The following is a 20,710-nucleotide window of genomic DNA, read 5'->3' as shown; positions in this document are numbered from 1 at the left end:
GGTTGAGGCTGCAGTGAGCCGTGACTGCGCCACTATACTCCAGCCTGGGGCACAGAGCAAGACCCTGTCTAAAAACAAAACAAAACAAAATCTGCAGGCATTCTCGCTAGTGCCCTCAGAGACTCCACTGTAGAGGCGTTGGCAGCCTCTTCTTGGCCAGCTGGCGTCTCTTAGCCACCCCTGACAGCCATAAGCTGCCCAGCGGCTTCTGATGCAAGAACCAGCAAGAACTTGGCCTTGTGCCATCCACTCTTTTTTTTTTTTTTTTTTTGAGACGGAGTCTGGCTCTGTCGCCCAGGCTGGAGTGCAGTGGCACCATCTCAGCTCACCGCAAGCTCCGCCTCCCGGGTTCATGCCATTCTCCTGCCTCAGCCTCCCGAGTAGCTGGGACTACAGGCGCCCGCCACCACACCCAGCTAATTTTTTGAATTTTTAGTAGAGACAAGGTTTCACCACGTTAGCCAGGATGGTCTCGATCTCCTGACCTCGTGATCCACCCGCCTCGGCCTCCCAAAGAGCTGGGATTACAGGCGTGAACCACCACGCCCGGCCAGTGCCATCCACTCTTAAAACCACAAGTGACTGGCTGACCCCAGGGTCTCCCGGGACAGAGGCTGTCACAGACCCTGAGCTTCTGGCCCCATCCCCAGCTGCCCATATGCGCTGGGTCATAGGACCAGCACCCCACAAGCTCAGCTTGGCTGCCGAGGACTCTAGGCAGGATGGAGGCAAAGCTGTCCCTTGCTGTCTTCCACCCATGGGAGGGGGCGGCTTCCCCTGTCTTCAGTGGCTTGCCAGATGCCAAGTGTGGGAGGAGGTCACCTCCCGTAGACCCCTGGGCTGCCTGGCAAGCCCCTTTGGACTCTCTGAGCAAAGAGAAATGGGCGCATGCATGAGGGCACGGTGCTGCTGGCCACGCTGCCTGGGGAGCCTGGCGACGGCTGCTGCTCCACCCCTACCCGGATGCCCCAGGTGAAAGGCGGACCCGGAAGCAACGTGCCAGGCATGGTCTCAGCCCTGAGTGCCTCTGCCGACCAGCAGCCTTTTCCCCAAGTTTATTATAAGCCATTGGGCCATTACCCAAAAGGTGTCCCCTGCAGGGTAGAGACCTGTGTGAATCTCTTGCCTCACAGAGCCCCAGAATCTAAATCAGAATCGCACACCTCTCTACACACAGCAAGGCCTTCCTCCTGGCCTGTCATGGCCGGGTCTGTGTGCCTCCCCACACCTCATTGAAACAAATCTCGGGGACACATTTTAGAACAATCTTTCAGTCTCTCCTGAGGACATTACAGCCTCCTCTGTGTCAAATCCCCCTCCGTCTCCCCTGTATAGGAACACCGAGATTACACTCAGGGCCCGCCTGGACACCCGGGATTATCTCTGCGTCTTAGACGCTTCAAGGAACCACGCTTGCAGGCGCTCGCCACGTGAGGCGACAGGCACAGGCCTGGACAGGACGGAGGGCATCTTCGGGAGGCTTTCCTGCCCTGTCACTCCACTTTTCCCTCAGGACACCTGTGCTGCTGTTGCTATAAATCCCAATTCCCCAGAAATACGTGAAACCCTGTAACATGATTGTTTTATGCGGTTACGATTCATTAGGTTTGTACACAATATACCCTTTCTGTTGCTTTTGTGGGGGCTCAGAAAATGACACCCGGAGTGAAGGCCTTGGAAGCCAGGCCTTCTTCTGCCCCCCGTCTCTGGCCCCTCATTCTCCCAGGCAGGTCGTAGAAACCTGAACCCCTTTTCCCCAAAGCCAGCCATAAACCTAAAAGTATGACTCTAATAACTTTCCTCTGTCTTTCTGTGTAAAAACTGGCCATAAAGGAATTCTCTGGCCTGCCTTGTTTGACTGCAGGTGGTCAGACCCCTATTCTGGGGGGTTGTGCCCCCACCCAGCAAGAAGGAGAGCTGCAAAGAGAGGCTGCCAGGAACCGAAGCACACGGGTATCACTGGGCCCCCCGGGAGTCTGTTAGCCTGTCAGGTCTTAACCTTTCATCCAATCCTATTTCCAGACTTCACAGAACCTGAGTATAAAAATGCAGTTTCCCCTGCACCTTTAGGTCTGCTCTGAAAGCTCTTGTGTCACATAAAACTACAATCCAAGAAATCTGTGTACCTTTTTGGTGAAACTTCAGACAGGGAGGGGAAGTTTTCCCATCCCCCCTGCACTCCTCACTTCTTCCTGCACCTCTGAGCTGAGATTTGGGACTTCCTTCCTTCTACTTGAAGAACACCATTTAATATTGTCTTTTCTCTTTGAAACAGGGTCTTGCTCTGTTGTGCAGGCTGGAGTGCAATGATGCAATCTCGGCTCACTGCAGCCTCTGCCTCCAGGGTTCAAGCAATTCTCCTGCCTCAGCCTCTCAATCAAGTAGCTGGGATTACAGGGATGCACCACCACACCTGGCTAATCTTTGTGTGTGTGTGTGTGTGCGTGTGGAAATGGGGTTTCACTATGTTGGTCAGGCTGGTCTCAAACTCCTGACCTCAGGTGATCCACCCGCCTCGGCCTCCCAAAGTGCTGGGATTACAGGCATGAGCCATTACGCCCAGCCCAATATTTTCTTTCTTTTTTTTTAGACAGAGTCTCGCTCTGTCACCCAGGCTGGAGTGCAGTGGCACAATCTCGGCTCACTGCAACCTCCACCTCTTGGGTTCAAGCGATTCTCCTGCCTCAGCCTCCCTAGTAGCTGGGACTACAGGCATGTGCAACCACGCCTGGCTAATTTTTTGTATTTTTGTAGAGACGGGGTTTCACCGTCTTAGCCAGGATGGTCTCGATCTCCTGATCCGCCCGCCTCAGCCTCCCAAAGTGCTAGGATTACAGGCATAAGCCACTGCGCTTGGCCCAATATTTCCTTCCTTCCTTCCTCCCTCCCTCCTTCCGTCTTTTCTTTCTTTCTTTTCTTTTTCTTTTTTGAGATGGAGTCTCGCTCTGTCACCCAGGCTGGAGTGCAGTGGTGTGATCTTGGCTCACTGCAACCTCCACCTCTTGGGTTCAAGGGATTCTCCTGAGTAGCTGGGACTACAGGCGCCCACCACCACGCCTGGCTAATTTTTTGTATTTTTAGTAGAGATGGGGTTTCACCGTGTTAGCTAGGATGGTCTCGATCTCCTGACCTCGTGATCCGCCCGCCTCAGCCTCCCAAAGTGCTGGAATTACAGGTGTGAGCCACCACGCCCGGCCAGTAGACTTTTGTTATACAATATACAAGGCATATTCCAAATTGTGAATGTCCCCATTGTGCACTTTATAATGATTTTTCCTGACCCAGATCCATTCCAGCACCGTGCAGTGAGGACTTCTGTTTTTGTTTGTTTTACCTTCCTCCAGGGAAGGTTTACTTTTCTGTCCGCAAGTGTCCAGGTGAGCGGCTCACCTTAATTCTCTCAGGGCTTGAGGTGATTTAAGGTTGGCTTCAGTCCCTGCAAAGACAATTCTGTTTCTGGTTCCCCTTTGCTTTCAGGGGATAGCCCTTTGGGGTCCCAAGAAAAGCCCAAAGTCTTTACCAGGCACCACTGCCTGAGCCTCGACTTTTGTCGTGTGGCCACAGCGTGGGGAACGCGGCAGCGTGTCACCATGTCTTGTGTGGCTGGGATACGCTGTAGGGGTGTGAGGTCACGGCCTCAAAGCTGGCCCCACCCCCTCCCGGCTTGGCCCTGCAGAGCCCCTCGGCCTCAGAGCTCCCAGCGCCTTGGACGGTTCCATGCAGCGCTCTCCAGCTCTGATGGTTGCTCTCAGAAGGTGGCTGGTCTGAAATAATTCAGTTTCCATTGCTGTGTCCAGCGCCATGGTGTGGGACTGGTGGTTTCTTAGTTTTTTTTCAGTTCTCTGACGCTTTGAGGAATTGTTTTTAAAGCAGTTTATCTACCATTTTAGTTGTTTTCTCTGGGGTTGTTGGACTGACGGTCTTACCCGCTGTTCCTGGAGACAGTTCTGTACTGGCATGTTTTTCCCACCTTTCCCTCCCTTTCTTACCTTTTAGTTTTTCATTGAATTTTATTACTTTTTTTTTTGTACTACATTTTTCCTCCCTGCTAATTTGGAATATATACACACTATTTCTCTTTTAAATGGCTAATCATGACATTTTACCTTGCAATTTCGACATAAGAAGTCCTAATGTTAAGCAATATTTTAACCCCATTCCCAAAATAAAAAGACTCAGAACACCATAACTCTAATGATCCTTCCCCCAACTTACAGAGGATTATTGTCCAGTATTTTCATTTTGTTAGTAGACTGTTCTTTTTTACCTTTTTTTTTTTTTTTGGTACTTTTTTAGAGATGGGGTCTCATTTTGTCAACCAGGCTGGAATGCAGGGGTGTGATCACCGCTTGCCTCAGCCTTGAACTCCTAAGCTCAAGCAATCTCTCACCTCAATTTCGTGGGTAGCTGGGGCTCACAGACATATGCCATCACATCTGGCTACTTTTTTTTTTTTTTTTTTTTTTACAGATGGGGTCTTGGTACGTTGCCCAGGCCGATTTCAAGTTCCAGGCTTCAAGTGATCCTCCCGCGTTGGCCTGCAATCCCAAAGTGCTGGCGTTGCAGGTGTGAGCCACCGCACCCAGCCTGTTACTTTGCTTGGATTCACACAGGCATACTGGACTATGGTTGTCCTGTGGTATCCTCAGGGTATTGGTTCCAGGACCCTCAAAGATACCAAAATTTGCAGGTGCTCAAGTACTTCATATAAAATGGCGTAGTATTTGCACATTACCTATGTACATCCCAGTATGTACTTTAAATCAAGATTACTTATGATCCCTAAAACAATGTAAATGCTCTGTAAATAGGTGTTACACTGTATTGTTTTAAAATGTGTATTATTTTGGCTGCGCGGTGGCTCACGCCTGTAATCCTAGCACTTTGGGAGGCTGAGGCGGGCGGATCACGAGGTCAGGAGATCGAGACCACCCTGGCTAACATGGTGAAACCCCGTCTCTACTAAAAATACAAAAAAATTACCCGGGCGTGGCGGCGGGCGCCTGTAGTCCCAGTTACTCGGGAGGCTGAGGGAGGAGAATGGCGTCAACCCTGTGGAGGCGGAGCTTGCAGCCAGCCGAGATCGCGCCACTGCACTCCAGCCTGGGGGACAGAGCGAGACTCTGTATTGCTTTAGCTTGAAAACAATATTTTCAGTCTGCTTGGTTGAATCCATGGATGTGAAGCCAAGCGTAAGGAGGGCCCAGTGTGCTCTTCTGGGATAATTCTCCTTCTTGCTAAAGCGCACGCTTTACTAGGGAGGCTGGGGCGAGAAGATCGCCGCAGCTCCGGAGATGGAGGTTGCAGTGGGCCAAGATCGCGCCACCGCACCCCAGCCTGGGCGACAGAGCAAGACTCTGTCTCAAAAACACAAAACAGAGAAAACAAGACAGTAATGGCTCAACTCACATAGCACCAATGGGCCAAGCGTTCTTCTGAGCGCCTTCCGAGTCATCGGTCCTCAGAGAAACCCCTGAGGCCTGCCAGGAAGCGGAACTCCAACCCCGCCGCGCTCCCGGCTCCCGGAGGCTCCCCGAGGCTCCCCAGCCCCGCCCACCCGGCCATCGCCCCGCCCACCAAGGCCCCGCCCCGCCGCGGCAGTCACATGGGGTGCGCGCCCAGACTCCCATCCGGAGGCGGAATCGGTAGTGCGGCCCGAAGGCCCACAGTCACCCAGCGCGCCCGGCCATGCGCCCCTTGCGCCCCCGCGCGACGCTGCTCGCGCTCCTGGCCTCGCTCCTGGCCGCTCCCCCGGTGGTCCCGGCCGAGGCCCCGCACCTGGTGCAGGTGGACGCGGCCCGCGCGCTGTGGCCTCTGCGGCGCTTCTGGAGAAGCACAGGCTTCTGGTGAGCGCTCCGCCCGCCCGCCCGCGGCCTCCGGGACCCCGTGGTCGCACGGGGAGAGCTCGGGCGCCCCCTGACTGCGCACTGTGAGAGCTTCAGAGACCGGAGCTCCCTCCTCTGGGGCCCCGGCTCTCCCAGGCCCGCCCCGCGCCGTGTTTGGGGGTGGGCTCTCCAGCTGAGTGGGTGCCAGGGCGTGAGCCTGGGGCTGGGCCCTGAGCTTGCCCAGTGGCCGCCCCCTGCAGCCCAGACCGATGCCCAGGATCCTGCTCTTTGAGGTAAACCAGGAGTCTCCCGGGAGTGGGACGCCCCTGCAGCGGGACCTGGCCTGCCTGTCCCATTCCTTCCACCTAGAGCTGAGGGCCCGCCTGCCTGGCAGGGCCGGGGCCAGGGCTGGCGTTGGCCCCTCGTCTTACGGCCGCTCCTGTTCCCCAGGAAGATGGGACCTCCCAACATCCTTGGCCCTAAGGGTCATTTTATTAGTCACTGAGCGCACGCGAAGCGCCTGAATCCCGCGCCCGGGCAGTCCTGGGCTTGAACGTGTGTGCGGGTCGCGCTGCCAGCCATGCTGAGGCTCGGGACTGAGCCTCCCCTTTGCTGTCCCCAGCCCCCCGCTGCCACACAGCCAGGCTGACCAGTACGTCCTCAGCTGGGACCAGCAACTCAACCTCGCCTATGTGGGCGCCGTCCCTCACCGCGGCATCGAGCAGGTCCGGACCCACTGGCTGCTGGAGCTTGTCACCACCAGGTGGGCGACGGGTGGGGCCTGGGCATCCCAGAGCCCCTTACAGAGGCACAGACGGGAGGGGCAGGGCTGGGGGCTACTCAGAAGACCCCTTGTTCCCCACTTTCCGCCAAAGCACCGTGTCCTTGCTGGCTGTGCTGGGGTGAGGGCTGTGTGCTGGAGGGAGTCCCTGCATGGGGCATGGTGGGCTTCCTGCAGGTCTCCCTGGAAGCTCAGGGTGGGCTGCGCTGCACCTGGCTCCTCGTGCACCCATGAGCATCCCTGTGTGTGTTTGCTGACTGGGCTGGGCAGGGCCAGCACCTGAGGACTGAGCTGAGGTCTTACTGGTCACAGCACCCTGGGCCCTGATGCTGGTGCAGGTGGCCACCCTGTGACAGGAAGGCACAAGGTGTGACGGGCACTTGGGTGTGTGGGGCCTTCTGGAAACAGACCCTCATGCTCTTGGCCAGAGCCGCTGGCTCCTACCAGCAGGATGGGCACTAGGCAGGCCAGGGCATAGGGGGTCCTCTTGGCACCTTGGAGGCTGCATAATGTTGGGGGGCCATTGTTCAAATAAGATGTCAACCCTGAGCATCAGGCCAGGCCCATCCCTTCTGAGCCGAGGGACGGCAAGGGTGTGGAGCATCGAGACCCAGCCAGCACTATGGACCAGCCTGTCTTGGAGGCAGAAGTTCTTGATTTCTGAGTATTTGGGTCCTGCATGTGATCAGAGGGCCTCCTTCCCCAGTCGGGGTTCCCCGGTTTCCCCAGGGCAGCTGTGGCACAAGAGTGCAGCTCTTGGGCGGCTCCTCCCTGGGAAGAGTCTCAGCAGTGACTTGCAGATGTCTGCTGTGGGCGCCCCCGGAGGGAGCAGAGGCTGCTGGACAGGCCTGGCCCTGCTACAGGTGGGCATCAGTGGCCTCCAGCTCCCTGTGGCGGGCTCGTGCTGTCTGCACGGCGTCGTGCACACTGAGAAACAGCTGCTCCTCCTCAGCCACGTCCCCGGGGCCCTCCCCGAGGAAGCCTCCTCTGCTCAGAGCATCTCTCACAGTGGGGCTGCAGCAGGCTAGCAGCAGGCTGATGCCCAGGGCCCCGTAGTCTCGGCGCAGGTCCTGCAGCGTGGTCACGCCGGCTGCGTCCAGGAACAGCAGCGGGGCGCAGTCGATGACCACTGTGTGGAATCCGGCCGCCGCAGGCGCCAGCGCAGCCCTGCTGCTAACCGGGGCCAGGTCCTTGCCCTGGGCAGGGCCTCCCTCGCCGACCTCCCACTCTGAGCCCCGCTCCTTCCTCCTGGCAGCCACGCACCCCGCGTCCAGCCCTGTGAGGCTGTAGAGTGACCGCAGGAAGAAGTCCTTGTTAGCATAGTACAGCGGCCCCCCGAAGCGGAACACCCGCACGCCGGGCTCGGGGACGAGGCCCTCGAATTCTGTGGCATCCTCGTAGAAGGCCGAGTTCCCGATGCGGGCCAGCAGGGTGGCGCGTGGGCGTTGGGTGCGGCCGGCCAGGCTGAGCAGCGAGAGGATGACGCCGGCCAGCAGCCCGGCCTCTGTGCTGACCAGCATGGAGGTGGCCGCGGTGCCCGCCCAGACCAGCGCGTCGGCCGGGCTCATCCGCCACAGCCGTGGGAGGTCCCACATCTTGCGCAGGGCCCCCCGCAGGCTGACCACGATGACGCAGGCCAGCACGCTTCGCTGGAGGTCGTGGAACAGCGGTGCCAGCGCCAGCAGCACCAGCAGCACCACGGTGGCACTGACCACACTGGACAGCTGTGTCCGGCAGCCAGTGGCTGTCTTCACCAGGCTCTTGGCCAGGGCGGCGCTGGTGGCGAAGCAGTGGAGGAAGGCAGGTAGCACGTTGCAGCAGCCCACAGCCAGCAGCTCCTGGTTGGCACGCACAGAGTAGCCATGGCTGCGGGCGAACATCTCCGCCAGCGAGATGGAGAAGGCCGCGCCCACGAGGGCCAGGGCCACGGCATCCAGGGCCACACGCTGCATCAGCCTGGGCTCCGGGACCTGAGGGAGCATGAAACCTGTGGGGATGTCGCCGGCCACGCTGGAGCCAAAGCGCCTGTGGAGCTGCCCGAAGTGAGACACGAGTGTGGCCACCACGATGACCAGCAGCTCCATGGGCAGAGGCACCCGCAGGCGGCGTCGGTAGCGGTCTGAGAGCTCCTTCGCAGCTAGCAGCACCGCCAGGCACACCGTGCTGGTGACCACGTCACACACGTTGGCCTGCCCAGCGCTACGCAGCAGGCTTAGCCATGTGAGGACCACCATGCCGGGCCCCTGGTGCCGCGGGATCCGCACACCCAGCAGGTGCTTGAGCTGCGAGGTCAGGATGGTCACGGAGGCCCCCATAGCAAAGCCGTCGAGCAGTGGCTGTGAGAGGTAGGCGGACACGAAGCCCAGCCGGAGAACGCCCATGAGGACCTGTGGACGGAGTGCAGTCAGGCCAGCAGGCGCCTGGCGGGAGCCACGTGCCCCTCACCAGCACCTGGCGTGGCCCGAGGGGTGGTGGTCACGGCACAGGGCCTGACAATTGTGTTGCAGCACCATATGTTCCAAATCAGACTCCTCACACGGGCCTGTGTTCTGGCTCCACACGTGCTCATGCCTGCAGACACTTGGAACAGCCACACTGGCGTCACACCTGCACGCAGTTGGCCACAGACACATCTAACCTTCTCACGTGCAGAAGCCCATTTTATTTCAGAATTAAGACCTCTGGCATCAGAAGGTAGCCCCTTCCTCCTGCTTTCTACACATAGCGCCCACTACCCCCCATGCAGATGTGGAGCCAGTGGGGGCCAAGATGGACAATAAGGTCAAGGCAGGAGACATTCAGGGGTGGGGAGGCCATCTCCCACCCCACCTAGGACAGAAGGCCTGGGAGGCCACATGGCCTCAGTCTGGCACCACTGAGCCACAGCCACACCTGGCCTGCTGGCCCCCACCCAGGCCGTGGCCCAGCAGGCCGGCTCCCCATGCCCCTCCCCTCCTGTACTCACAGCCCCTCTGCGTCGGTGCCTCACCCTGGGATGCCCGGGCACGCCTCAGCTCTGCCCAAGCCTTGCTGTCTTGGGCCAGCACCTCCTCTGCCAACTCTGTGCTTGCCCCCAGCCTTGCCCTCGTGGATGGCCAGTACCTAAGGGGGGTGCCCTGGGCCCCTCCCTGTGCCCAAGCAGAGCTCCTCACCTGGAAAAGCCCGGTCATCAGCGTGAGGGCGGTGGCAATGCGGATGGCGTAGCAGTCACGCCCACAGTCCAGCATGGCAGCTGAGCTGTTGAGGATGCTGCTGTTGGCCCCGGGCCGCAGGCCGTCCTGGGAGGGGTCGAAGCCGGCCAGCTGGAGCTCCCGGTCCACCACCTGCCCCACCATGAGGCAAAGCAGGCTGAAGATGCCCACGGAGACGTGCCGTGAAGTGCCCATGAGGAAGTAGATGAGGTTGGCGAAGAAGGACGTATAGAGGCTGTAGATGGGCTGCAGCCCGGCCAGCAATGAGTAGGCGATGGCCTGAGGCACCAAGATGATGCCAATGACCAGCCCGGACATGACGTCACCTGCCAGGTACTCCCGCGGGCGGTACTGACGCAGCCAGCTTGTGGCGGGGAGCAGGTCCTGCACCAGCGCCCGGGCGCACAGCATGCTGCACGAGCAGCTCCGCCACAGCCTGGCCTTCAGCATCTCACACAGACCCCGGGGTGCTGGGCGCTGCCGTCGGACCAGCACCGGCCCTCTGTTCTGCTGCAGAGGCTCAGGGGACTCGTCCATCCTGCAGCGTCAGGTCTTGTGGCCAACCTGCAGCCAAGAAGAGGGCATGGTCACAGGAGCCCCTGGATCCAGGGCCAAACGACAAGGTCCCAGGCAGCAGTGGGCCGCTTGGGGCGGACCCCTCACTCACCCAGGGCCAGGGATTGGTGCTGGGCCTTCTCCGGGCAGCGCAGGCCCCAGCCCCCTGCCCGGTATGGATGGACGCCAGGCTCTGGCGGCTCCAGAACCCATCGTGGGGTGAGATGGGATTATGACACCAAGCCCATACCACGGGGTGTGCTGAGGCCAGCAGTGCTGAGGGCGGCATGGCAGGACCCTGTCCAGGCTCAGCTCTGGCCCACTGGCTCTGCATTTCCTGCCTGAAACCCACCCTGTAGCCTCCTGAAGCTCACCCGCCCAACAGGGAGGGAACAGACTGGGCTGCTGCTACACACACGTGTGCCTGGGGTCAGAATGTCACAGTCAGTGGACACAGGTGCAGGCAAGCCTGAGTCCCGCTGCTCTGCGTCCACCTCCCACTCCCCAGGCTGGCGAACGGTCCTGCTGTCCACCCCATGCCCACACCAGAGCCCTCCCTTCCCCATCCAAACCATCACCTCCTCTCTCAGAGACACCTTCCCCACCCCTCCACAACCTGCCCTGTGGGTCCTGGGGCTGGCGGAAGTCTCAGGAAGAGGCCTCCTACGTCTCTGCCAAGTCTTGTGGGTGCTAGGACCCCAAGTCTGCCGGGGGAGCAGCGTTCAGACACCAGCCCAGCCCATCTGCTTGGCCTTGGAACACAATTCTGAGAGTATGCCTAGACAGGGGCCCCATAAGGGCCAGCTGGGAGGGGAGGAGGGTGACTGGCATCTGTTTCCCCTGCCCAGACAGTTCTGGGACGTGAGGTGTCCCTTCCCAGGCTGCACCAGCTCACTGTGGAATGGCCATGACACACTGTCCCAAGGCAGCGCTGAGAGGACCCAGCCCGCTGCACACAGCCACCCTGGGCCGGCAGAGCCAGAAGGGCACCTGACCTTTCCTTTGCCCTCGGAAAGCACCGTGGCGTTAGGGAGGCGGTGCTTAGAGGCCTGACCGGTCCCATGTGTGGCCCTGGGTCTGTCCCGTTTGCAGGCTCCAATGTACTTTCGCTTTAAAAACCCTTCTCAGCAATGTTAGGCAAAGACTTTGCTCCCAGGACACCAGGTTCCCAGGACACCCTGCAGCCTGGGCTAAGCCTGCTATTTGCACCCTGGCCCAGGGTGTGGGAGCTGCAGTCTCAGGGGGTGTGTTGGAGGAGTGGGTCAAGCCTGGTAGGTTGACACACGCAGGCTGGGCACAGCATCCCCGGAGCCCAGAGCAGGGGTCCTGGCCCTCAGGCAGCATTGCAAGAGTTATGTCCCCGTCCCTGGAAGACCCCACCACACTGGGTCCTTGGATGCCCTGAAGCCCACCCCAAGCCCCTGGGGTCCAGGTGTGTACAGTAGGGCCACCTGCCTTGAGCCTGAGGGTGCCCCTAAGAAATCACGAGTCCAGGGCATTACTGGCCTCGGCTCCCACGCCCGCCTCTGCTACAACTGAGATCTGGGCCCAGGATGGTTCTTACCTGAGGGAGTCCTCACAGGCGCAGAGGGCCCTGGGATGGCGAGGGGCTGGCAAGACCACTGAGGACCGCAGGGCCCTCTGGCTCCCGTGAGCGGCTGGGAGAGTGGAGGTGGTGGCTCTGGCGCCGACCTGCGGGCAGTGGTCTGTGCACTGGGCTCAGCGGTTGAATTATTTACTTACAGATTGCTGAGTCACGGGTTTATCCAGCCATGTTACCTGATCGATGAATCCAGGAGTTGAACTGTAATCGGGCTCGTAGTAGTTAGAGCTGTGTGGGCCTCTGATGAGCTCCCAGCCTCCCAGGAGCGGCTGCAGCTGTGGCTCTGCAGCCCTGTCTGGAGGGCTTAGGGACTGAGCACAGGCAACCCTTCAGCTCTGGGGTCTGGGGTTGACTGCAGCAGCCTTCAAACCCAGGCGGGGCTGAGGGAGGGTTGGTCTCCGTGTCCAGTTGGTGGACACCCTCCTGGTCCTGCAAGGAGCCAGCCTGGTCCAAGCTGGAGCAGGGTGGAGGCTGACAGCCAGCTCAACGCAAGGCTGCCGGTGTGTGCAGATGTGTATGTGCTCGCATGAGCCCTGTGTGTGGTGCTCACTGCTAAGGGCACGGGCTGCTGGGGGTCAAGATGCCACGACTGGCCAGGGGCAGGAGTCCTGGTCTGCCCAGACCCAGCGCCGACCCACAGTGCCTGGTCACCCTCACGGCTCCTCTGCCCTCCCCTCTACCACAGACTGGGACCGGCAGTGCCTGCTTTATACGGCTGGTGTGAAGACAAATGATTTCTGAAAGTGAACTTCAATTAAGCCCACACATGAAAATAAGGGTGAGCTGCTTTTTAAAAAGGAATTATTGGCCAGGCACGGTGGTTCACTCTTGTAATCCCAACACTTTGGGAGGCCTAGACAGGAGGACTGCTTCAGGCCAGGAGTTCAAGACCAGCCTGGTCAACATAGTGAGACGCTCCTCACCTTTTCTTTTTTCTTTTCTTTTTGAGGCGGGGTCTTGCTCTGTTGCCTGGGCTGGAGTGCAGTGGCGTGATCTCTGCTCACTGCAAACTCCGCCTCCCAGGTTCACACCATTCTCCTGCCTCAGCCTCCCGAATAGCTGGAACTGTGGGCACCCGCCACCATGCCCAGCGAATTTTTTTGTATTTTTAGTAGAGATAGGGTTTCACTGTGTTAGCTAAGATGGTCTTGATCTCCTGACCTCGTGATCTGCCCGCCTCGGCCTCCCAAAGTGCTGGAATTACAGGCATGAGCCACCATGCCCAGCCAACCCCTGCCCTCCAACGTTTACAAAACTCAAAAGTAAAAAATTAGCTGGGTGTAGTGGTGTGTGCCTGTATCCCAGATACTCAAGCAACTGAGGTGGGAGCATGACTTGAGCCCGGGAGTTCGAGGCTGCCATGAGGTATGATTGTGCCACTATACCCTAATCTAGGCCACAGAGCAAGAACCTGTCTCAAAAAAAATGTTATCACTGGCCCAGCACTTTGGGAAGCTAAGATAGGAGGATCGCTTGAGCCCGGGAGGTCCAGGCTGCAGTGAGGTATGATTCTACCACTTCACTCCAGCCTGCAAGTCTGTCTTTTTTTTTTTTTTTTTTTGAGACGGAGTCTCGCTCTGTCGCCCAGGCTAGAGTACAGTGGCACAATCTCGGCTCACTGCAGCCTCCGCCTCCCGGGTTCAAGCGATTCTCCTGCCTCAGCCTCCTGAGTAGCTGGGACTCCAGGCATGTACCACCATGCCTGGATAATTTTTGTATTTTTAGTAGAGGCAGGGTTTCACTATGTTGGTCAGGCTAGTCTTGAACTCCTGACCTCGTGATACACTTGCCTCGGCCACCAAAAGTGCTGGGATTACAGGTGTGAGCCACCATGCCCGGCCGGTTCTGTCTCAAAAAAAAAAAAAAAATTCCTTGGGGCCTCAGGTCCCCCTGCCCCGGCCCTGCCACTTTGACAGTGAGTATTGGTTGGGAGCCTGCACCGGGCACCTGTGGCCAGAGGGTGAGTGTAACAAGGGGCTGCAGGCCTCAGTGCTCTCCCATCCCAAGGGAGGCCAGGAGGCTGTGGTGGGTCCCTCAGGTGGGGCTGGAAAGCCAAGCCGGCCCTGGCACCTTGGGCAGCCTGACTCGGTCCTGGGAACAGAAGTCACAAGCTCTGATTCTCCTGTCCACGTGGGATTGAAGCCGAGGGTCTCACAGAACCAGCTGATGTGCTGGGGCTTTGTTCCCCCAGAACATGGACACAGACATTGATGGGGTGGAGCCCCAGAGGGAGGAGTCCCTGGATACTCACTCCACCAAAGGTACCTCCTCGTGGAAGCCGTCTGCCAAGCCCTGCTAGTTCCCCACAGCCCTGGATCGGCCCAGGGAAGACTGGGCTGCAGTCCCCCAATTTGGAGGTGAAATGGGAGTGGAATGTAGTTGGGATGGCCACAGTAGGAGACACCGTTAAGTGTGAGATGTGGACAGAGCTGAACACTCCAGGGCTTGTACCCCTGAGCATGAGATGCGGGCAGGGCTGAACAGGCTCCAGGGTCTCCTACCCCCGTAGCCTCCACCTGGGATGCCCTCTCCAAGTCTCGTTTCTCCTCAAAGCCCCTGCCCTGTCCTCCAGAGTATGAGCCCTCATTCCCACCCCAGCCTAACCTGGGCCCCAGTGGTCCCTGGGAAGCAGCTGTTTGCCCAGCAGTTGGGAGCTGTGCTGTAAGAAGCAGTTGGCCAGTGGGTGGGGTAAGGCAGTCACGCAGGGCCTCAGGCCCCTCCCTGGGACAGATTAAGGACCTCTCTGGGTGCAGCCACCGGAAGGGTTGTTGGAGAACTGGGGAGACCCAGGGGGCTGGGCTTGCTCTCTCAAGGTCTCCCTAAAGGAGCCAGGGAGGACCTGGGTGCTAGAGCAGGGGTGGGCGCCCAGTGCAGATGCCTGCATGCAGGGTAGGGTGGGCAGTGTCACCTGGGGCCTCAGAGAAACCTCGAGTGGGAGGTGGCCCTTCCCCCCTCCACACCTCCAGGAAGGGTGGTGGAGGTGTCCAGAGGTTGGCTTGTGGGGACCCATGGTGAGATTTTAGGCAGGCGAGCATAGTTCAGGAACAGCCTCAGCCACACTGCAGGGGCCTGGCCTCAGGGGTCTTCTGCAGGCATTGGGCCTTAGGCCCTTTTAGTCCCCACCTAGGCTGGGTGTCGAAAGCAGGTGAGGTCATCGTTATAGGATCCTTGGGGTCTGACCTGCCCCCTTCCCACGTGTCTCTGCCTCAGTTTCTCTGAGCACTGAGGCAGTGGCTGGTGCTGCCCTGTGGTCAGGCCCAAAGGCTGAGTGCCCAGGGGTCCAGAGTGGGTAGCATATTCTACCCCAAGCCAGTGCATGCACAGGGCTGCCGACACCTTCCTTCCCTGCTTGGCCCCAGCAACTGGGACCTGCCTGAACTGCCCTCCAGCCTGATCCCGTGGCCAGTTTTGTGCCACACACTTACTTCCTTAGTTTTGTCTTTAAATTAGTCCTTTTACATTGGAGTCAATTTACTGGCAAAGGAGACCTCGTATCCTTGCCTCCCACCCGTGGAAAGAAGCCCGGCTGACAGGGCTTTGGGACCGGACCCAAGTTTATTCCCAGTGACCCTCCCGCGGGTGGGCGTGCTCCAAGGTCTGGAGAAGAGGAGGCCCCGGCCCTCACCCTCTATCACCTGCGTCCCCTTCGTCCTGGCCACAATTGCAGGTTCTCCCAAGAGGCAGGTCTGTGCCCGCCCTGCGCCCCCAGCCCAGCGATCCCAGCCTCTGCCCCTGACCCACACTCTCCTTCACCCTCAGGAGCGCTCGGCCCTGCTCCCCACCCCGCGCGGTGTCCCCCCCACCGCCTGCGAAGCCCCATGCACGCGCGGCCCCGCCCCGCGCTCCCACCGCTGAGCACGCGCGCCCCACGCACTCACCAGGCCCGGCAGCCGCGCGGTCCTCGCGCCGCACGCGCTCAGGCCCGGGGGCGGGGACGCGAGGCCCCAAGGGGCCGCCCAGCCGCGGCCGCGCGGTGAATGAGCGCGTTGTGCGGCCGCCGCGGCCCCAGCGACACCCGGAGCGGGGTCTGGCAGAGCTTCGGCCCTGGGGGTGGGCTGCGCGCTCCATCTCACCGGCCCAGCTCGTCCCAATGGGGGCCAGGCGGAGGGTGGGGCCTGGGGCCTGTAGACCGACCCCGGGGTTCCTGGGCCTGGGGGCGGGGATCTCTGTCCCGGGCTCCCCTCGCTGCAAAGCTGGCCCTGCCAGATGACACTCGGGCACCTTGGGTGTCAGGCCAGGGACATCTCTGATGCTGGGGCTCCCCCCCGCTAGCCCCAGTGTCAGGGGCCGCCGGGCTATCCTGAAGCCCACCTGGGCCTTCACTTTCCTCCAGGTTACCGTGTCCTGCTACTCCAACTCCGTGGCACATTGGAATGCGCCTTCTGGGCATTCAATTTTTATCCAAGTGCTTCTCAAGTTACTTCTTTGCTACCACTGTGTCCTTTGGATAGAGGAGACGGGAGGTGGTAGGGGCTGGGTGGGGTGGACGCCAGGGACTCCTGCTGCTTCCTGCTGGGCGCCCAGCCCTGGGTACAGGAGCAGGTGGGGACCAGCAGAGGCGGGGCAGAGCAGGAGCCCACACCTGAAGGCTGTAGACTCCGGCTGAGGCTCTGCCTTGATCTTCTACACCGTGGGAGGACCAGAAGGGAGGCGTTGAGGTGTCCAGACCTTTGCTGTGGAGCTGGGGGTGCTGTGGCATGGGGAGATTGACAGGGACCTGTATAGGGCCAGATTCCAATCCACGGTGGTAACCCCATCCCCCATCACTGCAGATGGGGCACAAACCCAGCTGTCATAGGAGGTGCTCACCTTCTGCGTGGCATCCGCAGGAATGCCAGCCTGGCCAGCCTGGTCTCTGCTTCTCCAGCTTCAAGGCTGGCTGCTATTCCATTCACCCCATCCCCCTTCCCTCAGGCCAGAAGCATCACCCATAGCCCCAGACCCCTGCACACCAGCCTCCTCACCCAGTTCACCCTCAGATGTCCAACTCCACATGGCCAAAACCGAGACCAGTCTCACTGCAAGCTCATCCACCCGCCCAGCTGCTCAAGCTGAAATCCACAGTTGCCCTGGACCACCTCCCATACCCCCGCACCAGCTCACCTCAAACCTCATCAGTCCATCTGCTCCAGCCTCTGCTCACAACCTGCACAGCCACCACCCAGTCTGGGCACCATACCTCTCTGGGCCACCACCATGGTCCCCAGCCAGTCTTCAGCTCCCACCCTGACTCCAGTGAGCTGCCAGAGGGATCCTTGAAAAATGCCCTGGCACTGCTCACTCAGAATCCTGAAAGGCATCCCTGTTTTGCTCCTGGTCAGGGTCCCATGTTCAAAGCAGTCACTTCCAGACGCCGTGGAGCCTCATCTCCTGTGATATCCACTCTGATTCTGTCCCAGGCCCACCAGCTGCCCCCCTACTCCCTGATTATCATGTGCACATTCCTGTTCCAGAGCCTTTGCACTGGCGATGCCATCTGCTGCCCGGACGTCTTCCTGCTGGCCAGTCCCATTGTGTGGTAGCCTTAGATGTCTCCTCAGAGAGGTCCCTCGCTGGCCATCAGGCTCCTCACTCCCTATCATATCCCCTTCACCAAAGATTCCCATTCCCCGATGATGCCTGTCCCCTTGGAACGTAGGCCCTATGGAAATTCAGCCCCGTCTACAAGTGCAGTGGCAGGGCAGCCGCCTTCTCCCTTTCCTGCCCACCCATGTTGCCTCTTGGGGTGTGGGAGGAGAAATGGGGCACTCCTGGGCCTCCAGGAGGTACAGAGAACCAGGGTGGGTTGCCCACCAGGTCCTGCCTAGTTCCTGACCCCTGGCCCCTGCCCCTCAGGACCTGCCTGCCTCGTCCCACTGAGCCTCAGGGCTATTGCGAACCCCCACCCCAAGTCTTCCATCTCTTGATGGTGTCAGGTTGGGGGGTCTCCATGTACAGATACTCTAGTTCACACTCGGCTTTCATAGGGTTGATGATTTTCCAAGGGGAAGGGCCCGTCCGGAAGCCGGGATCTGAGTCCCGGGTGGCACCTTGCAGGGTCTCACATGCTCTGTTGTGGCCACGGTTCCAGCCTGGAGCATGGAGCTGTGTGGGCACCCTGCTTCCTGACGATGACTGTCCTTCTGCAGGGGGTCCACTGGACAGGGCCCAAGCTACAACTTCACCCACCTGGACGAGTACCTGGACCTTCTTAGGGAGAACCAGCTCCTCCCAGGTGAGCTGTGGGCTCTGCCCTCCCAGCCCTCCTGCACCCCCTTGCCCTGCCTACCCTCTCCCTCACCCAGCCCCTCCGGGTCCTTGGATGTCCATTCAGGGCTGGCCTTGGTGCCGGAGCACAGACCTGGCAGAGCATGGGTGTCGTGTGTGGTGGGCAGTGGGGCAGCCCTCCTGTGTTCCAGGGTTTGAGCTGATGGGCAGCGCCTCAGGCCACTTCACCGACTTTGAGGACAAGCAGCAGGTGTTTGAATGGAAGGACTTGGTCTCCAGCCTGGCCAGGAGATACATCGGTGGGCGAGCACAGGCCCCTGGCGGGAGCGGGGTGGGAGGGGGTATGGGGTGGGGACAAGGGATACCTGCACCTTGATTGGTGCAGGCCCTTGGGCCCCAGGCTGGGGGGTACTCCTGGGCAGGCTGCACCTCTATCACCTAGGCCACCGCCCAGGTCTTGGATCCCTTTGAGCCAGGGCTTCCTGATGTGGGGCAGGAGGTTGACCTGTGTGGAGGTGGGGTTCATCTTAAGTCAGACGCCCTTCATCACTTTGCGCCCGCCCTCCGTGGGAGTCACTGAGGCGAGATTCACCTGTGCTGGGGGAACAGCAGGGCTCCTCTGCAGGTAGGTACGGACTGGTGCATGTTTCCAAATGGAACTTCGAGACGTGGAACGAGCCGGACCACCACGACTTTGACAACGTCTCCATGACCATGCAAGGTGTGCACCACTTCCTGGGATCCTGCCCGGCTGAAAGTGGGCAAAGGAAGGCAGGTGCAGCGGCTAAGCCGCTGGTCCCCAGGGCAGGTGTAGACGCAGCGCTCCCCTGGTCCAGGCTTCCTGAACTACTATGATGCCTGCTCGGAGGGTCTGCGCGCGGCCAGCCCGGCCCTGCGGCTGGGAGGCCCTGGCGACTCCTTCCACACCCCACCGCGATCCCCGCTGAGCTGGGGCCTCCTGCGCCACTGCCACGACGGTACCAACTTCTTCACCGGGGAGGCGGGCGTGCGGCTGGACTACATCTCCCTCCACAGGAAGGTGCGCCCTACTCCTCCTCCCGCCCCGGGGTTCTGCGCCCTCAGTGGCGGTGCCCGGGGAGGCGCTGACCCTGGTGGTACTGAGGCGGTCCCACCCACAGGGTGCGCGCAGCTCCATCTCCATCCTGGAGCAGGAGAAGGCCGTCGCGCAGCAGATCGGGCAGCTCTTCCCCAAGTTTGCGGACACCCCCATTTACAACGACGAGGCGGACCCGCTGGTGGGCTGGTCCCTGCCGCAGCCGTGGAGGGCTGACGTGACCTATGCGGCCATGGTGGTGAAGGTGGGCCGGCCCAACGCCCTGCGCGCCCCCCAGCCACCTTCCTCCTGGAACAGGACAGGCGAGCTGTGGCCGTGCCTCGCGGTCCCAGCAGCCCTGGACATCCGCAGGTCATCGCCCAGCATCAGAACCTGCTACTGGCCAACACCAGCTCCACCATCCCCTACGCGCTCCTTAGCAACGACAACGCCTTCCTGAGCTACCACCCGCACCCCTTCGTGCAGCGCACGCTCACCGCGCGCTTCCAGGTCAACAACACCCGCCCGCCGCACGTGCAGCTGCTGCGCAAGCCAGTGCTCACAGCCATGGGGCTGCTGGCGCTGCTGGGTGAGCCAAGGCTGCTGGGGTGGGCCGGCCAGGGCCTTCCAGGCTGGGGAGCGGCTCCTGCGAAGGCCCCGCTGCGGGGAGCACGCCTCTTCCAGCCGCGCGCTTCCCGGGGTCGGCCTCCGCGTGGAAGGGCCTGGGGACTCCTTCACCAAGGGCAGGGGGAGCGAGTGGTGGGAGGCCCGGTCCTGGGTCGGGGGGCGGCGGGGCAACGACCCCACGCGGCGACGGCCCCCGCGTCCCGCAGACGAGGAGCAGCTCTGGGCCGAGGTGTCTCGGGCCGGGACGGTCCTGGACAGCAACCACACGGTGGGCGTCCTGGCCAGCGCCCACCGCCCCGAGGGCCCAGCCGACGCCTGGCGTGCCGCCGTGCTGATCTACGCGAGCGACGACACCCGCGCCCACCCTAACCGCAGCGTCGCGGTGACGGTGCGGCTGCGCGGGGTGCCCCCCGGCCCGGGTGAGCTGGGGTCCCAGGGAGGTCTCTGGCCCCGCCAGGGCTCTGGAGGGGGTGGCCCGGAGAGCCGAGGCCTGAGCGTCGGGCCCCGCAGGCCTGGTCTACGTCACGCGCTACCTGGACAACCAGCTCTGCAGCCCCGACGGCGAGTGGCGGCGCCTGGGCCGGCCAGTCTTCCCCTCTGCCGAGCAGTTCCGGCGCATGCGCGCGGCCGAGGTGGGTGGGCCGCGGAGGGGCGAGGGGCTGGGCCCGGGTCCCAGGAGGGTGGGTGGGGGGTGAGGACCCGGGGCGGGGGCCCCGAGGCGGTGTGGGTAGAAGGCAGAGCGGTGGGCCGGGGGCGTTCGCCCTGAGGTCGGGCCGAGCGTCCCCAGCCCCCCTGGAGAACCTTGAGGACCCGCCACTGCGCCCAGGACCCGGTGGCCGCGGCGCCGCGCCCCTTCCCCGCCGGCGG

The 20,710-nt window shown here is 60.9% G+C and overlaps 2 protein-coding genes across 3 annotated transcripts in view; one reads left to right on the top strand and one right to left on the bottom strand.

The window, feature by feature from the left end:
• The first annotated feature begins 5,599 nt into the window (after positions 1-5,599).
• IDUA (alpha-L-iduronidase) overlaps positions 5,600-20,710 on the top strand; it is a 16,773-nt gene continuing 1,662 nt past the window's right edge. The window contains exons 1-10 of the mRNA XM_017865409.1: positions 5,600-5,846; positions 6,448-6,588; positions 18,084-18,169; positions 18,354-18,461; positions 18,788-18,883; positions 18,999-19,201; positions 19,302-19,481; positions 19,589-19,805; positions 20,050-20,262; positions 20,354-20,475. Coding sequence (XP_017720898.1) covers positions 5,689-5,846; positions 6,448-6,588; positions 18,084-18,169; positions 18,354-18,461; positions 18,788-18,883; positions 18,999-19,201; positions 19,302-19,481; positions 19,589-19,805; positions 20,050-20,262; positions 20,354-20,475 — 1,524 coding nt within the window. The 5' untranslated portion in view covers positions 5,600-5,688. The remainder of the gene's footprint in view (positions 5,847-6,447; positions 6,589-18,083; positions 18,170-18,353; positions 18,462-18,787; positions 18,884-18,998; positions 19,202-19,301; positions 19,482-19,588; positions 19,806-20,049; positions 20,263-20,353; positions 20,476-20,710) is intronic.
• Positions 6,301-15,852, bottom strand: SLC26A1 (solute carrier family 26 member 1). Of its 2 annotated transcripts, none has more exons than XM_017865408.1 (3): positions 15,834-15,852; positions 9,759-10,361; positions 6,301-8,993 (listed from the first exon to the last, which is right to left on the bottom strand). In XM_017865408.1, exons 2-3 carry the CDS (start codon positions 10,332-10,334, stop codon positions 7,464-7,466), a joined length of 2,106 nt encoding a protein of 701 aa, XP_017720897.1. In that variant the 5' UTR covers positions 10,335-10,361; positions 15,834-15,852; the 3' UTR covers positions 6,301-7,463. The 2 variants fall into 2 exon arrangements, with proteins under 2 accessions (XP_017720897.1, XP_017720896.1); XM_017865407.1 differs by lacking the exon at positions 15,834-15,852 and adding an exon at positions 11,917-12,731.

This window comes from Rhinopithecus bieti, unplaced genomic scaffold (assembly GCF_001698545.2).
Source record: "Rhinopithecus bieti isolate Rb0 unplaced genomic scaffold, ASM169854v2 scaffold_79532, whole genome shotgun sequence".
NCBI lineage: Eukaryota > Metazoa > Chordata > Mammalia > Primates > Cercopithecidae > Rhinopithecus > Rhinopithecus bieti.
Note: the sequence above shows the minus strand (reverse complement) of the source record. Positions and strands in the feature narration are given on the sequence as shown.